This window comes from Aspergillus affinis (assembly GCF_023601865.1).
Source record: "Aspergillus affinis strain CMG 70 chromosome Unknown NODE_165_length_64082_cov_85_377924, whole genome shotgun sequence".
Classification (NCBI taxonomy): Eukaryota; Fungi; Ascomycota; class Eurotiomycetes; order Eurotiales; family Aspergillaceae; genus Aspergillus; species Aspergillus affinis.
In genome coordinates this window covers 18,242-38,429 of record NW_026515946.1, presented here as the reverse complement: position 1 = coordinate 38,429, position 20,188 = coordinate 18,242, and the positions used below count along the sequence as shown (strand labels likewise).

Here is a 20,188-nt window from a genome sequence, read left to right as displayed (position 1 = left end):
GAGGCATTGGCGAAGCTAAACCTTAAAATGACTCAAAGTCGCGAGGAGGAGAGGAGCAGCGATAACGAGGTCGAGGGAATGTGGTGGACACGGCTGCCGAGGAACGGGCTCTGATCTCCGTCGGGCTGGGATGAAGGCCAGAATCTGCAGGAGAAGTTTGGAGCCTTACCTTAGCAGATACTGAGGGCTCATCATGCGCCCACCCGCAGCACAGAGGCAGTAGACCCAGAATGGGTAGGAGCATCGGTGGAGAGTGCAACCGGGTAGTACAAGTACCGGGAGCCATGGAACAAGTCCGACCAGCCATCAACTCCACGTTCACGGCCCTTCCAGCGCTCTCGTGTGATTCGTGGCTCTTTCAAGATGAGAGAATCGATTGAGTAATCGATTCTCCGTCCCACATTTTCTCATGTGGGGATCCTCAGGAATCCGGAGTAAGTTCGACTTCCTTTCGTTTACCCCGGATTGAGGGCCCCAACGGAAGGCACTTCCAAGGCACGAGAGGGAGGCGACTGACTAATGTCAGCGCTCTCATAGAGTAAATCTTCCCCGCGTTACTGTTTACCTCCCCAAGTCTCTCACTAAGGAGCAACTCCGTTCGACTCTGGGTACTATCTATAGATCCCCTCTTCCAAGAAATCCGACGAATCCGACGAGGGGGATTTTCTCACGCGAGCCAACCGCCATTCTTGGTATCCGTGTGGCGTTTTGCTACCCTACGGTATCGCCTCTCCTCACGGCCCCCGAGGGATGGGAGAAAAGGCACGGTCTGGGAAGATCGCTGGACCGGGGGAGAAATAACAAAAATGAAAACAAAAGTAAAGTAAAATAAAATAGAATCCTAAAGAATAACAGATGCCAACTAAGAGAGATTCACCGACTACGCAAGGTGGCCCTCCGATCGATCAATGCCTTACCCCTCCATCCATTAACACATCGTGCATAAAGGAAGCCGCGACCATCTCCAATCCGCCTGCCCCCGTCCCTTGTCGAAGCTCCAGTCGTGGATCGGCGAATCCCCGTCGCCCACCTCGTTCCAGCTTGTCTTGTCTCCGCAGTTCCTTATCACCCTCTGATGTCGTTTCTCCTCATCCTTTGGGGGTCGCCCGAGGGCTGTGGGTTTGCTGGGTTATCTATCTCCTTCTCCTATCTATCCTCCCTCGCTTGCCCGCTGATACGGCTTAAAAGACTGCGACGCTACGATCTGCTCTTCGTCTCCTGCCATCTCCTTTCGTCCTATTAGACCGGATTCCGTCCATCCGCTTTCTTGTATTATTGTCTATTTTCTGATTTGTTTTGATTTATCTAATTTGCTCTCTGGGTTTTCCGTAGCCACCTACCCTTGGTTTCTTTCTGTACAACACTGCCCCGACAACCCCCCTTGCTGGCTGTCCTCTTCTTCTCGTCCCTTTATATACCTTGGAGTGCTTGAATGGTTTTCATGTTCTCATTCCTCCGCTTGGAATGGAAGAAATCAAGATCCCCTCGCCGTCCGCGATTTTAGACATCCCGCCCGCCGTTTCGTCGGCCGGGGCCCATTCCAAAGCCTCGTCCACGTCCGCTCAAAGAACGAACACGAGTCCGATTACTAACAAACCCAAGAAGTCCAAAAGCCGTAATGGTACGGTACCACCCGTTCTTCCAAATTCTTCCATCTCATGAGCGCGATACGGGGTTCACTGGAGAATCAAGAGAGCCTCGAATGCTGCCCGAGATAATGCGCAGTGGGCTGACCTTGTTGTGATTCACTCACAATCCCCAGGCTGCATTACCTGCAAGACAAAGCGACTGAAATGTGACGAGTCCAAGCCCACTTGCCTGCAATGCAAAAAGCGGAACGTGGACTGTGGCGGATACAAAAAGGACTTCAAGTGGCGCCCCTTCGAAGAGACCAACGTTGCCCAGAAAACGGCGGTTGCAAAGTCCAAAAAAGGTAGGCACTCATGCTCGGAGCTGACCGCTCCGTCCGACGACGGTCCTGACGCTTTCTCTACAGTCTCTTCGTCGCCTCCCTCTCACCGGAGAACCAACTCCGGTCCTGCAGCACCGCCCGCAGTAACGCGCTCAAAAGCACGCGCGGTAGGCCAGACAGCCTCGCCAACCGGCTCACCGGTGGAACCCAGGAAGCTGTCGAGTCCTGGTAAAATTTCTTCCATTCTAAACGCTTCACCTAGTCACTCCAGTGGGTCACTGCCGCAAACTGATATTACCCAGTTCGCAGATGAGTTTCTCACTCATCACAGCCTAGGCAGCCTGGGTGAGGATATTACTGATATTACTGCACCGTCACTGGCCGAGATCACCCCTTCAGACCAATCTCCCTGGTTCTCAGACATATCATTCCCCATTCTGGACCCGGAGACAAGCCCTGACAGAGTTACGGTCGCAACTTCAGAGGAGGATGTTCTCCAAGATCCCGGTAATTTCAGTTTCGAGGCTCTTCTAGAAGGAGATAATGATGATATCGAAGAGATCGTGCGACAGTCCGACCGGGGCATGGGGCCACCCATCCCGGGGCTCGGAGGACCAGGTTTCATGTCGCATCTTCAGCGCTTGAACGCTCCCCCAGAACTCCTCCAGGAGCCCCGGTTTGGAATCGCAGCCCCCGAAATGCTGGTGCTGCAATTTGACAGAGTGACCTGCGGGATACTGTCGATAAAGGACGGTGCCCACGAGAACCCGTGGCGAACGTTGATCTGGCCGTTGGCGAAGGATACCCCTGCTCTATACCACGCCGTCTTTGCCTTGGCAGCTTTTCATTCCAGCAAGCAAGTCCCCGGGTTGAGGGTACTTGGAGTAGATCACATGCGTCAGAGCATCACCTGCATGGTACAGGACATTCAGAATATGAGGACGGATGCTGCGTTGGCCACGAGTCTGGCACTCGCTTTCGCCGACACTTGGGATCAACACACTCGCACGTGTATCCAGCACCTGCGGGGTGCGAAGGCGCTGGTGTCGCAGGTCATTGGAACTGGACTGCAGAGTGGGATGAGTGGAACCGATCTAGAAAGAGTTCGGTTTCTCTATAACACCTGGTTGTACATGGACGTGATCGCGCGATTGACATCTCAGGAGGATAGCGGGAATTCAGAACTGGACCTGTCGGTCCTTCAGCCTCCTAGTGATGCAGTGCATGAAATTGATCCTTTGATGGGCTGTGCCACCACGCTTTTCCCAATCATAGATCGGGTTGTTCGGTTGATTCAACGGGTTCGCAAGACGGAATCCAACTCCATCTCGCTGGTCTCTCAGGCCATCGAGCTGAAGAGGCTGGTCGAGCAGTGGGAGCCTCCTGACTGGTTTGAACCGCCCGAGGACCCGACCTCGGAGGTGCAGCATAGTATTCAAACCGCCCACGCTTACCGCTGGGCAACCCTTCTTTACCTCCATCAAGCTGTCCCTGAAATGCCCTCGGAGTCCGCGCCCGAATTAGCCAAGCGGGTGCTACTTCTACTTGCCACCGTCCCTCCTAGTTCTCGGACGACGATCATTCAGATGTTTCCTCTGCTGGCGGCCGGGTGCGAGGCAGAGCAAGAGGAGGACCGCGAGTGGGTAATGAATCGGTGGACTGCAATCCAGACCCGCCTGATGCTCGGCTCGATCGACCGCTGTATCGAAGTCGTTCGTGAAGTCTGGACTCGCCGAGATGCATTTGCAGCAGAAAAGCAGCGACGGCAAGCCCGAGCTGCGGGTCGTTCCAACTCCCAAGGTCTCCCTCGCGATGCCATTGGGAAAGATGGACTCTCGTTCATGGGTTCGGGATCAGGAGACCGCTCACCCAGTAAAGCTGTCTACGGCAAAGATCCGTGGAGGCGGCCTTCCACAGACGAGCGGGCAGTTCCCTCCCGGATATCTTCTGTAAACGCACGGCGAGCTTCGACGGCATCGCCCCTTGAAAACATAGAATTCGAAAAGACGGTTCGGGGTAGCTTGCATTGGGTGAACGTCATGCAGGACTGGGGTTGGGAAGGTAAGCCACTTCATCCCCTCTTTATTCTCTCTTTTCCTTCTTTTAATCCCGCTCTTCATTGGAACCAGTACAAGATAAACTGACAATTCATTGTGGTATCAATAGTATTCCTAGGGTAAAGAAGATCTCGGGATAGACTCCTTACCAACCGGCCGGACTGTATAATTCTTGACCTTTTTGTTCATATCACATTTCCTTTCCCTTCTCGGATCTTCCACCGCTGGCGATTGACATTTAGGGGAGTCTACCGTGTTCTCGGTTTCTCCATCTCCATCCTCCGTCCCCGGTCGAGGGGATAACGAGGATGACGATGACGACGAAGTCATTTTGCCTCTCGCTAGATACGATCGAAGGGATTCCAAGTATGGCTCCAAATCGCTCGTTATGGCCACGGTAGTCATTTTGGCTTCTTTCGCTTCTTGGTAGTCTTGGTTGCGATGGGATTTCGTTTGCGGTCCCGGTTGCGATCGGTCAATTCTCATGTATCACGATACACGATACGAGCAGCAAGCCAGTTGTAAGGTTTTAAACTGTTTTGCGTATATGCTTTTTGCTGCTTTTGGATTTGGCAATGGCTTATTTTCTTTACGATCTGGTTTCCCTCCGGTTAAATCAGCATGGCGTTTTCTTTTTTTCAAGGACTTCCTGCTTTTGAGCGTGATGGAATGTTTGCACTTGCTATACGGACATCTTGATGTTCTTCTTAGATGTTATTCTGGCCTGGTTTGGACAAAATCAATATCTTTTTGGGTTTGGTGCACGGTATATGTAATGTCGCCGAGATGGGAATAAATAGGGTTGCAATGGTTCTCGATGGTTCGCTTCCGTCAGTTCGCGGACGGGTATCTCGGTAGGTAAAGGTAGGTCGCTTGGAGAATGTTTTACTTTTGGTTTTCGAGTAGAGAATAATGGCGCATGGACAGGACGAATGCAGTTTTGCTTTTGGGTATAAAGATAGAAGAAAAGATGGTGTATGTTGAGCTGAGGTGATCCGGTCGGTCACGGTATGTCGCTGGGGAAGTTGCAGTGGACAGAAAAGAAAGCCGCGAAACACAAAAGGCCGCCGTAGGAAGTACGGTACGTGGTGACTGTGTTGAAGATGTCGAGGTTGAGTAGATCACCGAGGCAGTCTTATGTAGATAGATACGGAGTGATCTATCGGATTACTGATGTAGTAGCAGTAAGTCAGGTAGGTAGATAGGTAGGAAGAGTTGGTATTTTTCTTGTTTTTCTTTTTCGTAGCAGAGAGCAGCGAATAGGGACGTAGGTAGGTAGGTAGGTAGGTAGGTAGGTAGGTAGGTAAGAATGAGAGATTTAGGAAGATTGTATCAGTATGTCAGAGATGTAGGCAAAGAAGGAAAGCGAAGTTCATGAAGAGTGATCGGTTCCTCCTTGATAATTGATCGGTTTCTGCGCGGGAACAAGGATATCGATGGTCGAGATCTGCATTGGGTTGAGGTCGTCGAGATTGAAGGGAAACGGACGGGTATGTTGCATGGGACGTTGGAACCAAATATCAAACTGAGATGGAGTGCGTGATTTTTCTTCAAGATGAAGTGATACACACACTAGCACGACGCAACACAGCTTCGGAAAAGAAGCGAGGGGGTAAAAAAAAGGCGCGTAGGAGCGAGCGAAGAGTGGAAGGGGAGAGGAAGAAAGAAAGAAAAAAAGAAACCAAAACGAAAAAAACGAAATGGAAAGGACGAGCTATTTTATTTCCTTCCTGTTGTTCTCGCCTTGCCTAGGTTAGGTTGTCTGGTCTTGTTTCTCTCTTCCTGGGTTTAACTTATCCCGGCTGTAGGTTCCGGTCCGGAGAATGGCGTTGATTCGGATCAGACCATTCAGGGAGTGTATTGTAGTGTAGTGTAGGGCGTGGCGTGCGGTGCGGTACCCTAATAAGGACAGAATTTGATTTTGACTGGTTTAGGTGAAAAGGTTTCTCTCGGGGGTGATCTTTTCCCTATTGCCTGGTCCAGGGAACCTTGGATGAATCGGACTGAAGTGGGGACGTCCGGACGGGGGAGGGAGCAAGAAGAAAGCTGGATGGATTGGATGGAGGGAAAGAGAGGGGAAGGGAAGAATAGTGTAATGGATTGGATGTGGATGATGTCGACTGACAAATAGCGAGAGGGAAGAGGGAAGGTAAGGGAATGGGTTTCCCTGCGATGCAAGACTGCGCTTTCTGTCTGCACTGTGAGATCTGGTTTGCGCTTTGCAGACAAGGCAGTACAAATGCAGTGCACCGTGGCAGTGGTGAAGTCGGGTCAGTTCAGGTTCAGGTTCAGACTCGGCTTGCGGGGCGAGGTTAGTGAGTGAGTGACGTTGGTTAGTTGTTGGTCCTTGGATCGGTCAGCGCGAGAAAGACTGTTCTGCGGGAAATGATTCTGGATAGGGATTGCCAATGCAACCTTTCTGGAATGGAGTACGAGAACCAGGAGTGGGGGATAGGGAAAAGGAAAGAGAAAGAGAAAGAAAAAAAAAAGAGGGGAAAGTAGGAGAGAGTGAGGTGGTGAGATGGAGGAGAAGAGGAGAAGATGACGGCCGTCGATCGTCCGGCCTGGCTGTGTGTCCGCTGATTGGATTGTTGGCTGATAGACCGGGGAAATACTAACCCGTTCGGGCAAACGAATCCAGCGAAAGGACGCTAAGCCCAAAGTGTGCATCCCGGGCTATCAAAGATTCATTAAGGAATATCAACATATTAATATCCATGAGTAATGGTCATTGCTATCGCTCCGATAGGGTTATCGGGACTCTACGTAGTAGCTGCCTCGGGGATCCCCGTCCTCATTCATCGTTGGCTAATCAGAGGGAAGAACATAAGCTAAGGGCATTGCACGAGGAAGCTACAAGGTCACATGTCTGCTCCTTAGTCTTTGGCTACTATATGCCGTCTTTCTCCTCTATAAGATCCCTTTTATAATTTCCTGGTTACCTAAAAGCTCTTACGGAGAGTATTGATATATCACATAGAATCATATGATAGGGGATATACGTGAAATATCAATTGAGGAGTTCGGCCAAAGTCACATGCTGGGAGAAGTTACCCCGAGGTACATTTTAAACGATCAGTGGCTGAAGCTCAATAATTAGTCCAAATGAGCTCTGTTTGAGCCGGATCGTGGAATGCGAATTAGGACTTGTATAAGAGAATCACTAGGGAGATATAGATAGCCTAATAATACGTTCTATTACCGAACTATTTATCTTCTATGCCTCCAGTACTAGTACTAAATATTCTTGATTAAAGCTGCTACGTTGGAAATGAATACGATTGTTGTAGAAGGGGTCTAGCATAGTTTCAATTTAGAGTCCTGATTCACACGTACTAAATCTGTTTTCTTCGCAATGATCTCACAATGAAGAATCAGTTTGAGGTTAAACACATTATGGTCTTCGAGGCTATTCGAACGCCATTTTGTGTCAACCGTCAATGTGGTGTTGAGACCCCACTTTCCTTAACCCCTGTTAAAGGTCCATGATTTTGGTGTTCGGTCGACTTTCTAAAGCTTATTGTTGTGGAGCAAATCTCGAGGTATCAGCTCACCAGCTCGAATAATATGACTGACGATGTATGTTTTACCTGATATAGAGGAGGACTTTTCAGATATGAAATGGCATTAGAAGTGAATGATTTCCTCCGGAAAGCAGGGTGTGAAATTTCGTGATAAAACGAATGTCTATCCCGCCAAAGGTCGGATTGTAGATCCCCTACCAGGTGGTCATTACCATGCAAAGTATCCAGTATAGCGGCAGCACAGTTGTTATTATACACGGCGGACTGGCAAGATAATAGATCACTCATTCCATATTGGTTCAGCTCAATTGTCCCAATATCCCCCAAAAGTGTTACGCTGGCATATATACTTGCCTCTTTCCCCAAGTCAATCAAGTGAGCCTGTTCCGAGGCATTCTCGATCCTCGTGCCCAAGCCAACATCGACTTGGGAATCAGTATAACGCATAAAAGCACCATCGCCATGTACTTCCACAAGCCAAGCAGAGAACACATAGCACCATCCAGCCGCAAGGACACCTAGATAATTCTTCCCAGTTGATTTCTCTTCCATGGTCCCAATCCACCGACTGAAGACTTTCCCGGAGAAGTGATACGGAATGGCCTTCTAAGTACCGATCTAGACTGGAGCAAGTCTAGCCATTTCTTCCTTGATCCCATCGCAGCTCGCGTCTCCGACAAATCGCCAGGTAGATGGAGCCAGTGCACAAAGAGCAAAAACCGGAGTTGTACCGAAGGGGCGCTCAAAGGGTGCTTTTAACGGACCTGGAAACCTGGGGCTTTGTGAAGAGCGTGTTGGGGGTTTGTGAGTCCTGAGGGCAGTTCATGCTTGAGATAGATGTGGGCGAGGGATGCGGTGGGATACAAGTATGCGCGACTTCTTTCTAGGGCGAGCTCTTCTTGCCCGGCTGATGGTTGGAGGACGTCGTTGCGTTGAAGGATCTAGGGCTAGTGATTTAGCTGGGCTGTTTTGGGAGTATATACGTAGGAAGGCTCACTGAGGATAGATTGGGTAATTCCGGGGGACAGGTCTGCAGGCTCATTGTTGTGGCTGCGTTAATGAAACAATACGGGAAAGGATAGAAAAGAGAATCACTATGGAGATGAAGATGTATGGAAAGACTGTATGTAGAGGCTTTTCTATGCCAGAGGGAGAGGCTGCCGAAGTGGTCAAAAATTTGATTGAATTGATGAAGATGATCAATTATCTAGGGGTCATGTAGGAGGACTCTTTTATCTTTATATTCACGTGATCTTTATGACCGATATCAAGGAATCTTCTGTTTCATTCATAGGATCCTCCGCTTCGTATAGTATTCTTCGGAACTGGCCTTTAGCGAAGGTTTGACGGATTGCCTGAAGCATCTAGATTTTCCATAAATACCATGTAGGCACCCGCGAAATACATTAGAAGCAGCCAATAGTAACCTAATCTGTAAGGGTGGAACTACAGGCTCGTATAGCCTAGGCTGGAGTTTGGAAATCACGACATATACAAGATACGACCAGTCTCCGAGCTCTAGGACCCATTGGACGATGGACGATTGAATGGCCTTGTCAAGATCAGCGTAAAGCTGTCTGTTGCATACACGGATAGTACATAAGGAATGTCTAAGAAGGTTGCTGTAGAAGAACGTGCACATATGGGAGCCTAAGGTGCCAAGGGGGCCCTTGCGATGATTAAAAGTAGCTATATAGGCAATTGATCTGGACGGCTAGACTAAATTTTTCGATTTTGGAATGATCTATGAAGAAAGAGGTCTCCAATAGAGTTGAATAAGTACGTAAAAGGACTATGATTTGTCAGCTGCACCCGGGGCAGCTAAAAGCAACTACAACACAGTGTTCGCATAAGAGTAACCAAATTGTCCATATAATTCTGGCTACCCTAGCATGTGAATTGCGCGACTCCAGTTCACTAAAATAGACTTAAGTTATACGCCTTTTTCTACCACGGAGTTGCTTTCCTCTATTACGGTATGCTTTCCATTCCTTCCACCGTCTCTCATCCCAAAGGGCGTAACCCTATTTCCAGCCATCACCTATTGACCGATACTGGTTCATGGAGTTCTCTAGGTTGTATCCCTGGTTCTGTGGCTGGAGCCATGCATTCTTCCAACCCACATTAGGCTGTTCAAGAGGCGATAAAGTAGACCAGAACTGTTCAAAATTCGGAGCCTCGAGTTGATCTGCCGGGTCGATGAAGGGGAACTCCGACGAGACCCTGAGCCCAATTCTTATAAATGGCTCCGGCCAGGAGTCTCTGGTATTGAGGCAGACGAGATCACGTCGGGATAGCCGGTCCATATGGAGAATGCGATATAGGAATTCAGGTCCAAGCGCCGCCAGTCCCCCTATGTTTATCTGACAAACGCCGGCTGGCAATTTTTCAGGAAGAATATCCCAGTAGTAGTACCACAGTGGACTCTTGTTGGGTTGGTGAAAACTATCGCCGAAGTACTCGCATGATGTATTCTTGCTGAACTGCTGCAAGTCGTCTGCTATATCTTTGGCGATTTCATCGGTCTTGCTAATGAGGTAATAAAACACGTTGCCCATTTCCTCGTGCTCCCAAAGAGGCATTGTACCATAGAATAAATCGTATGCTTGCTTTTTAACGGCGTAAAAGTCTATCGCATCATTTTCCGGATTAAACCTCCCCCATAACCAATTCTTACTATCGTCCGGGCACGTGTCACAATTTTTATAATTCAAGCAACAAACAAAGTTCCCGAAGATATTTTGGAGGGTTTGGAGTCGACACATTGCCCTTAGAAAGCGGCGTTTTTCGAGAGGCGATAATTGCAAAGGCAGGTGCTCATTTTCCCATTCAGCAGGCTGAATCCATGAAGGCCTCCCTGCATTGATTGAAAAATCCTCGAGGAGAAAGCACAGCATTTTGTGAAAATGAAGTAGCTTGATGGTTTCTTCTAAGCTATCAGGTTCAATTAGTGGGTTCGACGAGGACTGGCTGAGCCTGCGGATCTCTTTTCTGCGGCGCCAGACGTCCAACAGAAAAATTACCTTCTCGTCCTGGTTGGCAATCTCTTGGTAGAGAAAATGCATGCCTTTAGACCGTATCGCAGTGAGGGCCTCTACCAGGTCGAGAGATTCGTCATACTGACGTTCCACCACGTTTCCAAGTACTCGGTGTCTCACTGTGAGGTAGGCCTGGTGGTATGCGGGCGATGCATGCACGAGAGGTTTGAGCGTATCACTATCTGGCATTTGGAATAAAATTAGAATCTTGAGTTCGACGGGAAGGCCATCGAGGGATGGTTCAGGCTGGGCGAAGTTTTTTGGACTCACCATGTTGGATGAAGCTAACGTAGATTGCTGTGTTGAAGCCTACTGTCCTAGTCCTACTTTTTATATCAAATGAAATGCGCTTTGAAAACTGTAAGAAAAAAAAGATGTTTCCCTAATAGGTAGTCCCTAGCTACCTTGATACCCAAGATAAGGCCAAAAGAACCCTAGTTGATCCCTAAAGGACGCTCATTTCCCTACTATTTAGGTACTAGACCGCCTTGGCCGTGGGGGTAGCCTGGCGGATGTGCCGGTAGAACCTTCCATAAAGTATAGAATTATGATCTTTTTGGCAATTTGTATGGGTATGTACCGCCTGTACCCATAGTGTAACGACTCTAGCGTGACCCCAGGATAAATGGGTGCCGAAATAGATATAATTGAATGGCATACACACATACACACAAATCTCCCAACAACAGATAGTCGTTTAAGGGTCTAAGTGGACCGTTCGGTCCGTTCCACAGTTTCGAGGGTAGATATGTCCATGGAAACACCTCCACCAAGTGGACTACCGAACTCAATTTTGGTCTCAAGCTGTGGCTGAGTCTTTTCTCGTGGAGCAGGCAGACACTTCACTTCTGGCTAGGCAGTAAAAGTAAATCGAAATCGAAGATATAAGAAGATTATCGGAAATCCTGTTGGGTACGCTTCCCGGTTATTTAAAAGGGCAAGCTGATCAGATAGAACCGCTGCTTTCGACAATTTCATTTATATCAAATCATCACTTCTTTTCAATCTTCTTTACTACCTACTCTCCTTGTCTACATTAATTACTCACATTTCAACATCATGCCCGACGAGTCACGCGACCGAACTTGTGCTTGCTGCGGTAGAACCGAGCATGAAGATATCGAAAACCAAGCAAATAAAACTCCAGCTTCCACTGTACACGAAGCAGTCCTCGAAGGGGACACCCAGCGCCTAGAAGAGCTCCTCCGCGAAGGAGCCACTCCTTCAACACCCTTCTCCGCTCGAGAGTTCACAGCACTTCACCTCGCCGTTCAATCCGGCGATGAAACCGCCACCAAGATCCTCATTGACGCCGGGGCCAATGTCTCAGCTCCGACTGCCGACGGCGTAACGCCTTTGCACAATGTCGCTACGGAAGGTGCGATCGGGCCTGCTGAGATGCTTCTCAAGGCCGGAGCGAACGTGCACGCCCGCAATGTTGACGACGAGACGCCACTGCATGTAGTGGCTCTCTTTGGGGGGACGAGGATGGCAAAACTTCTCATCGATGCTGGGTCGGATGTTACAGCAAAGGACTGTTATGGGGGTACGGCGCTGCATGTAGCTGCCGCGCACGAGTTTCTGGATATCGTTCGGTTGCTTCTCGATTCAGGAGCCGACCCAAATGCTATCGACAATAATGGCGACGCGGTGCTACATCGTGCAGTGGCGGATGGACCAGCTTCCGTCCCACTTCTTCTCGACAACGGTGCCAATATCTGTATAAGAGGTCAATTAGGGGATACGCCATTACACCGAGCAGCTCAGAGCTCGGCGAAGCTTTTGCAAGTCTTTCTCCGAGCTGGTGCCGACCATACGGCGGTCAATGACGATGGCGAGACGCCACTACATCAAGCAGCCGCATATGGAGATGTGGAACAAGTTCGACTGCTCCTTGATGCTGGTGCCAATGTCAAAGCAACAACTAAGGACGGCAAGACCGCGCTGGACCTTTTGAAGGGAGATCGATCATTTCTAGGCGAGGATGAGGGAGCGGACGAGAAGGCGAGATTGCTCATTGACGCCGGTGGGGACACGGGGCGAACAGCTTCTTCCTAACTTGAACCGTCAAATATACAGATATACTAGCACCTTAGCATTGATGAATAGAAGATCACTAGATGAACGAAAACATAATATCATTGATTAAACACCCAGAAGAATGACTCACCTTCCGAAAAAGGTACCCGACGCAACCCGCCCCCATAAAAGCAACATGACGTAATCACCAATTCCCGAATTGAATCCCTGCCTTAAGCTCTCTCTGCTCCGGCCTGAACCTCCACCATCAACCACACCTCCCCCCAAACTCCATCCCAACTCCCTATACTCAAAACCACCGCAACCATGGTCTTCCGATTCGTAAGTCAAGCCTCTCGACTCCCTACCACACCAACCCAATACCCCCAACCCATCCCGCAACAGACCAAACTAACCCAACCCCAACCTCCCAGGCCAAAACAATCGACCCGATAACCCTCTTCCACACACCCTCCGTCCCATCCTCGGGCCGCGTCCTAAACATCCTAAAACAAGCCTCTGCGGCCGCGGAAGCCGGAACCCTGCCGTCGTCCACGCGCGGAGAATTCCAACTAGAGATCACGACCGCGCCCCCGACGACCGACCAGCTCCGGAACATCCTCGACTACGTGACCGCGAACCCGGCGGGCGCGGGCCAGAACAAGCGGCAGTATGCGATTGAGGACGTGATTCGAGGGGCGCGGGATGCGGAGGAGGCATTGAAGAAGTTTAAGGAGGATTCGACGACTTTTGTGAGGCCGGTAGTGAGTTCCCCTCGGTTCTCTTTTGCTCTCCTGATGTTTGAGGGAGATGAGTGGGTGGGTGGATGCTAACGGGCTTAGACGGTCGATTGGACGAATGGACAGGCGGTCGTAGGGGATAACGAGTCGGAGATTCTCAGAATGGTGCACCAGTTGGAGCAGGATTAATTGGAACGCGATTACAACAAGGTGAAGGTGACTTTGCAGTGATTGACTGTATTATCAGATCTCTACGATACCATCTATGTATCTTATCTTACAAGCAATTCTCAACTCCAGACCATGAAACCCCCTCCTTTCCGTCCTTGGAAGGATAATGCATACAAGTATGATGACGAATCCATGAACATTAAACACATACTTCGCTCATGTCGATTCAAAAAAGAAGTCAATCTCATGGTCAAAGTCAATGCGAGATCCAGCTCGTGACATGCCCGAAATAAAAAATAAGAAAAAGGGGAAAGAGAAAAGAAAAGTAAACCCTAGAACATCGTGCCGAAGGATCCATCGGTTGGGATCGGCTTCCGCGGTGAGCTGCGGCCCGAGTTGTCCATGGCCGGCTTCCGGTGCCTGTTCATCGTCAGCATCATATCCCTGGAAATTGAGCGAGGTGACATACCGGAATGTAAACCCAACAAACAGTCCCTTGCTCATCTTATCATCACGTTCAGCCATTTCTTCCAATGCTCGTTGCTTGTCGTGAACCTCCTTATACTTGGCCATGTCTGCCTCACTGGAAAAGTCGTCAAAGTACCCGGCATCCGTCTCCGAATCCAGCTCGGGCACGAACGGCGCGCGCTGCTCACGCAGGCGGTCAAAGTCAACCTCGCTGAAATAGTCGTGCGCGTGGATCTCCTGGATATTCTTGAATCGTCGCTCCTTCGAGGCCACGAGCTTCGTGATTAGATCCCACGTTCGGCGCGATAGGAAGTAGTTGGGATCCTCGTAAACCGGTTTGCGCAAGACCTTTTGCCAGTTCTTCAGGTTCTGCCATGTTTCATCCACCGTGGCTCCTGCAAAGGGCGGGTATCCAGCCAACGCCTCGAAAAGCATACACCCCAGACTCCAATAATCTACCGTAAAATCATATTCCTCGCCCTTGAGCACCTCGGGGGCCATGTAGTCGGGGGAACCCACAATAGACTTGGCATAGTTGACCTGGCGCTCTCGCAAGGTACGGTATCCCTGCCGTCGCTCGGCCATCGTGCGCTGCTCCATCGGACGACCGAACGGCACGGGCGTGTTACCAACCTCTTCCAATTTGACCCGCATCGACTCGATTTTGCCGGGGTTCAGCATACCAGCCGCCAACCCAAAATCAGTCAATTTTACATGACCTGTCGAGTCAATGAGGAAGTTCTCGGGCTTGAGATCGCGATGAATGTAGCCCAGGGCATGCAGAGCATCGATGCAACTGAACATTTCGGCAATGTAATACCGCGCATGGCGATTGTGGAGAACCCCGGTGTTGTTCAGAAGAGTGCGGAAATCTCCTCCAGGCACGTACTCCATGGCCAAATAGATCTGGGTATCATCCTGGAATGCGTACAGCAACTTGACGAGCCACTCACTCTTGGCGGCGGTAAGGATATCACGCTCTGTGAGAATGTGTCGAATCTCATCCAACTTGAACAAGAGCTTCTTGCTCATGACTTTCAATGCGCAAACTTCCCGGGTGTCCTTCTTCTGCGCGAGATACACTTGACCGTAACCACCCTGACCCACCTGGGTCAGAATCTGGAAATCATGTTGGCGTAATCGAGTACGACGCTTGCGCAGGTGGGCGCGCTCTCGTCCCAAGTATTTTAACAAGGCTGGTTCGTAATCATCCATTGGCGTAGCAGGTGGTTCGGGGTATGCCGCTCGGAACTGGTTGTGGCGATTTTGCCGGTTGTGAACGTAGCTGAGGAGATCGAAGTAATGATCCAGGAAATCTGTGGAGGGTCAGCTACAACAGCTACATCTTCAGCATCGAAAGACATCCACCTACACAGTTGCGTCACATTTGCCAGTCGCTTGACTTTAGGGTCCTGCAGTTTCTCCATCTCCTCGGGCGTTAACCCGCGCATCGGAACCTGACGTCGCTGGATGCTTTCCATGTCGCGAGGCTGGTACGGTTCATGACGGGAGATCGCCGCCGCCGCGGGGTTCGGACCGAGTGGTTTCGTTATGCGGGTAGGACTAGGGGGTGTGTTTTCTTTATTGGATTTGCGCGTCGGACTGGCTTGGGGGGAACGAATCACGCTCTCGCTGAAGTCCTCGACTGACCCCTTGGGCGGTGCGAACATGGGGTGATCGTAATGATTGTATTGGCTCTTGCTCGGCGAAGTGGGGTTCAACTTCAAAGCCTTATCGAAAACATTGGGAAGGTCGAGGGCGCCAGGAGGGAATCGGCTTTTGCTGGGACTGCCCTGCGGAGTCTGGACGGGGCTGGTGAAGCCATTCTCGGCGGGTGTGGAGGGGCGATCCAGAATGTTGCCCGAGCGGGTGTGTAGCAGCGGAGGGGGATTGGGCAGCCTTAGGCCTAGGCGATCGGTAGATTCGACATCGAGAGGCATGGTCGCGATTTCCACGGACTCAGGGACACGACTGAGGGACAAATCTTATAATGACCGCTGAGGATAATCAACCTGACAAAAAAATGTGGGTGACTGGGACCCCTTAATAAGGGCGAGACTCCGCCGACGGAGCGCTGGAGTTTGGTGGTCCGCAGTGGTGGAGGGAGCAAAGGAGGGGCGGAAAAAGAAAGCAACGCGCTGGCAGGCACCGCACGAGGTGAGCTTTCTGAAACCACGGTGGGGAATAAGCAACTGGCACGAGAGGCAAAGAGCTCTAGGTCAGCCAGACTCACACAACAGCCACTTCCGTCGAAAGTCGGGAAAGCGAAGAATGTCTTTGTTTCTGGGATCGAGATGGTTGGAAGAAAGTGTCCGGATCGCCGTTGGGTAAACCACGAGTGCTCTTCGATTTCCGAAAGCGATATGAGATGAAATGAGAGAGGGAGAGGGAGAGAACGACGGAGAAGTCAAGGGAAACACGAAGGTCAGGGAGAGAAGGAGAGAGCGAGCAAGTGGACGGCGACGGCAGGGATGGGATAGAAAAGATGACGATGAAGGAAGAGGAGGAGCGACCGCCGAAGCAGCCAGAGCAGCCAGCCACGGGACGTCCCCACAGTCACTGGACCAACGGCAGCCCTGAATTACACGCGTTCCCCGGGCAACTCCCTTCACTTCAGCTGGTCTCCGATCCAGATCCTCTGGGAAAATCAAGGAACCGGGTCCTGATTGGGTTCAATCCACCTGCAAGTCACAAATGGAGCCCCCGGCCTGGTCCTCTGGCTTGCAAACTCTGGGTGCTGAAGGCTGACCGACACGGCATTAGCGAGATCGACTAGATCCATTGGGCTGATCCGATCTTGCTCAGAGCCTCTCCCGGTCCGATTCTTATATTAAACCGGATCCCTTAGTTCCAAATACTCCCGGGGATCAGTCCTGGGATCGAGATGGCCTTGTCTCGCCCCCTGTCTAGCTCCTAGCACCTACGAAGCTCGGACAGCAATTAGGTGCTACAATCTTATTCTGCAGAGCCATGTACGACATCAAACCCTAAACTAAGGGTTGCCAGGCACCCTTGTTTATCTAGAGGTAACCGTGTCATAACATTATTCCAACTTGATCGATAGTTCCAAGGCCCGCAGATTAAATCCATGGTTGACGGTGGAGATCCGATCCATGGACTCGAAGACCGATGATCCAAACAAACAGCCCGTCATGTTCCTGGCCCACGATCGACTGGGAATCTGTTCCGCCCAGTCCGCGTCCCACAATCCAGCCGCTTAAATGACTCCCTTGGCTTTTTGCCCGGTCTAATCTCGATATTAGCCCCGTTCGTGCCCCTCCCCGAGCCCGAAACCAAGGAAACTCACGAAAAATGCCAACCCGTACGACGGGGTCGTGAACGTTATCTTCGATCCCTTAGGGAAATGGAAAACGTCGCCCGGAGACGCCGTGACCTTCTGGCCCGTCTCATCGGAGATTTCAAACTCGCCCTCGAGGATGATCTTCATTTCATCGTAGGGATATTCGTAAACAAGCGGGGTACCCTTCTCGAGCCGGTAGAAGCCGGCCGTGATGGGTTTTTCGGGATTGTATCCATCACTGGCATGTGATTAATCTTCTGACACATGTCTGGAGCTGGTACTAATTATTCTTACCTCGAGTCAATATCCCCAAGAAATGCGTTCTCATTGGCGATCAAGGGAGGTTTGAAGGTGGACTGAGCCTTTGGGTGGTAAACTAAACCGACGGCCATCTTGCTAGGTTCGTAAAGGTGTCGGATACGGTTAGGCGGCGCAATAGATAACAAAAATGAGTCCTCTTTCACCCAAAAATAAGAGCACGGTCTGCCGGTTTATATTTCTGCTCACAGTCATAATTGATGGACCGTTGTCATCCGCAATTGTTGAAAAGCGTTGTCAGATGCGAGCAAGAGCAGCCATGATATAAAGCCTCGCATCAAACTGCTCGAATAGGCAAGTTGAGGAGTGAGCATGCGAGCACCGATAGGCGGTGCTGCAAATTCTGGAAATTCTGGGGGGACATGAGGGGAACATTCTTGGGATTATGATCACAATCTATCATAGTCAATAGCAGATAGCAATATGCTCCAAGTAGCTGATTATCCGTCTGATTACGGCCACTTCTTGGATCGGCTTTTCGACCTTGTTTTTGATCACTGATTATCAATCATCTGCTCCCAGCCTTTAGAATTACCTGACAAACATTGAACTTATAGTAATTCTACGTGTTTCTCTTAATAGCTACCCCAGAACTTCTGAGCAATCACCTGAAAGCGGCAGGCCAAATGAGCACTTTGTTCCTGAAATAGAATCCCTGCCTACCAGCTTAGCAACTCGGTCATTGTATCAAGCATACATAGCGTCACTTTTATGACGACAAACTGAGAATATCTTGTTTCCTTTAAGTATAATATACCCGTTCACTGATTGACATGTCATGACAACTGTTATTATTGATGTTGAATTCACTACAAGTCAATCTTCTCTTCGATCCCTCTATTCTGTGAACTTAGCTTTGCCGAGTGGTCATAATAGTGACTAAAGTGCCGAATGAATTAAATCACTATGGGTCAAGCGTTTCTATCATTGGAAAAGAGGAAATAGGTCCTCTATGAAGCTGCACACATCAAATGGCCATGGAGGGGTAGGTAAACGGCGGAATGCTTGGCATATTGCACGTCAGCACGCTTGCATATCTAGCACAAATTCTCATTAGCCCGTACTGGAAGAAGTTCTAGAGTTTCATACCTAATAACTGGTAGCTGACCTGATTGATCTGGGCAAGATATAGCCAGAATAGATTTTCGAATGTTTGACGGTCCACACCCATATCGAGTAATATTGATCTAGGTACAAGCTACACAGTTCAGCACTTAGCTAAGAGGCCATCAGACCCACTAGGGTTGCTAAGCTAAATATGCGATGAGGCTCTTAGGATGGGGCAGGTTACTCAATGCTATGTCCTTTGGCGAGAAAAACTTGACTGGGCCAAGCTTGTTCGCTGGTGGTCTGCGATTTTGGCGAAAGGCGAAGGTTGGAACGCGGTTGTGCAAGAAGCTCGTCTTGATTGTGATGCCTTTTTCACTCCTTGGATGATAACCCGGACGCGCGGAACATCTTTCATCGTTAAAACTTGCTTGGATAAGGACGTGGTATCATCTACCTCTATCATGAAGCGAGACGTTCGATGCTCTTGTTGAGTTTGCGCGTTACAATGTCCTGGGGAGCCAGTTTCCTATTGCTCTTGCAGGAGCCATGTGTGTGCCAATGCATCGATACTATGGTACGGAAGTCAAATTTCCACCTCCAAGCACTGACGGCGCCAGATATGCACCTACGCTCTCAGATGATATGCTACGTGTGTGGAATGATCTGGAAAAAAACCTTCCTTACTATATAACCCTCAGCTGCAGTCCGGAAGTCGTGATCTCCACCCTCTGCGGATCATTCTGGCAGCCAAATATCCCCTGCAATATGGCGACTCAATGGCTTCATCTTTTTTTCGAAGAGATCATACCCACTGCCTCGGAGGCCAAGAGCCAAGAATTAACCGCTTTGATCGGAGACGCAATTAGCGGAATAATCCCCAGCCTTCTGGAAAGAGTCAGACGAGGCAGATCGCCCGTGGACGCTGTCGCGTTTCCGTGGACTGATGCGCCGCAAAGCTTCATGGATGGGCCTGGAGAGGGTCCATCATTGTGCACAGGATGCGGGATATATCTCACGACCAGATGTCTGGCGTCTACTGCTCCTATTGCCCATTGAAGAAGACGAATTGGCGTATGGGTGTGGGCCCCAAACACCGTGGGAGCCATGCGATGTTTCTCGAGCGAGGGATTGTGTGCTGCGCGTGACTGCGCATCTGAAGTGTCCTCGACATGGATATAGCTATGACCATTGGAACTGGGACTTAGATAATGGTATCACTGTGCAAGATTATGGGTTCTCTAGGTCAGGGATCTTTCGGACACTGCTTTCTCGCAAGTCTTCTGACATTTCGAATGTCAACACTGAGTCTTATTCATTTGCGAAAAGAGAGCTCGGTACTCATCGAGAAGCTTCAGAACAAGCCTCAATGGAAATGTTTCGCTGGTTCGTACTTGGTAGTGAAGGCGTCCCTCCTGAGAAGATTTACCAAGATGAGTGGTTTCGTGGATTGTGGAATGATGAAGCCTATTCTGACGAGGGAACTCATGAGGTTCAGCGAGACTCGGAGCCCAAGAGTCCTGATAGAGTTGAAAGTTGGCTTCATATTGTCGACTTGACTTGATCAACATAAAAAGACAGTATCGAAACGAG

General features: G+C 49.9%; 7 protein-coding genes across 7 annotated transcripts; 4 read left to right on the top strand and 3 right to left on the bottom strand.

Moving 5' to 3' along the window:
* Positions 1-1,464: 1,464 nt before the first annotated feature.
* Positions 1,465-4,399, top strand: KD926_002916 (Zn(II)2Cys6 transcription factor; the record flags this gene model as incomplete). Its single annotated transcript, XM_053094490.1, has 3 exons — positions 1,465-1,621; positions 1,763-3,973; positions 4,212-4,399. The coding sequence occupies 3 exons, from the start codon at positions 1,465-1,467 to the stop codon at positions 4,397-4,399; spliced, it is 2,556 nt and encodes an 851-aa protein (XP_052950747.1).
* A 5,118-nt stretch (positions 4,400-9,517) lies between these two features.
* KD926_002915 (uncharacterized protein) lies at positions 9,518-10,804 on the bottom strand (the record flags this gene model as incomplete). Its single annotated transcript, XM_053094489.1, has 1 exon — positions 9,518-10,804. One exon carries the CDS (start codon positions 10,802-10,804, stop codon positions 9,518-9,520), a length of 1,287 nt encoding a protein of 428 aa, XP_052950746.1.
* A 786-nt stretch (positions 10,805-11,590) lies between these two features.
* KD926_002914 (ankyrin repeat domain-containing protein) lies at positions 11,591-12,589 on the top strand (the record flags this gene model as incomplete). The annotated part of the gene is made up of 1 exon (XM_053094488.1): positions 11,591-12,589. One exon carries the CDS (start codon positions 11,591-11,593, stop codon positions 12,587-12,589), a length of 999 nt encoding a protein of 332 aa, XP_052950745.1.
* A 288-nt stretch (positions 12,590-12,877) lies between these two features.
* On the top strand, positions 12,878-13,479 carry KD926_002913 (uncharacterized protein; the record flags this gene model as incomplete). Its single annotated transcript, XM_053094487.1, has 3 exons — positions 12,878-12,892; positions 12,985-13,314; positions 13,393-13,479. The coding sequence occupies 3 exons, from the start codon at positions 12,878-12,880 to the stop codon at positions 13,477-13,479; spliced, it is 432 nt and encodes a 143-aa protein (XP_052950744.1).
* Positions 13,480-13,793: 314 nt separating this feature from the next.
* Positions 13,794-15,869, bottom strand: KD926_002912 (serine/threonine-protein kinase; the record flags this gene model as incomplete). Its single annotated transcript, XM_053094486.1, has 3 exons — positions 13,794-13,881; positions 13,931-15,245; positions 15,302-15,869. The coding sequence occupies 3 exons, from the start codon at positions 15,867-15,869 to the stop codon at positions 13,794-13,796; spliced, it is 1,971 nt and encodes a 656-aa protein (XP_052950743.1).
* Positions 15,870-17,146: 1,277 nt separating this feature from the next.
* Positions 17,147-17,622, bottom strand: KD926_002911 (cupin domain-containing protein; the record flags this gene model as incomplete). The annotated part of the gene is made up of 3 exons (XM_053094485.1): positions 17,147-17,176; positions 17,237-17,468; positions 17,525-17,622. The coding sequence occupies 3 exons, from the start codon at positions 17,620-17,622 to the stop codon at positions 17,147-17,149; spliced, it is 360 nt and encodes a 119-aa protein (XP_052950742.1).
* A 1,919-nt stretch (positions 17,623-19,541) lies between these two features.
* KD926_002910 (uncharacterized protein) lies at positions 19,542-20,159 on the top strand (the record flags this gene model as incomplete). Its single annotated transcript, XM_053094484.1, has 1 exon — positions 19,542-20,159. The coding sequence occupies one exon, from the start codon at positions 19,542-19,544 to the stop codon at positions 20,157-20,159; it is 618 nt and encodes a 205-aa protein (XP_052950741.1).
* Between the last annotated feature and the right edge of the window lie 29 nt (positions 20,160-20,188).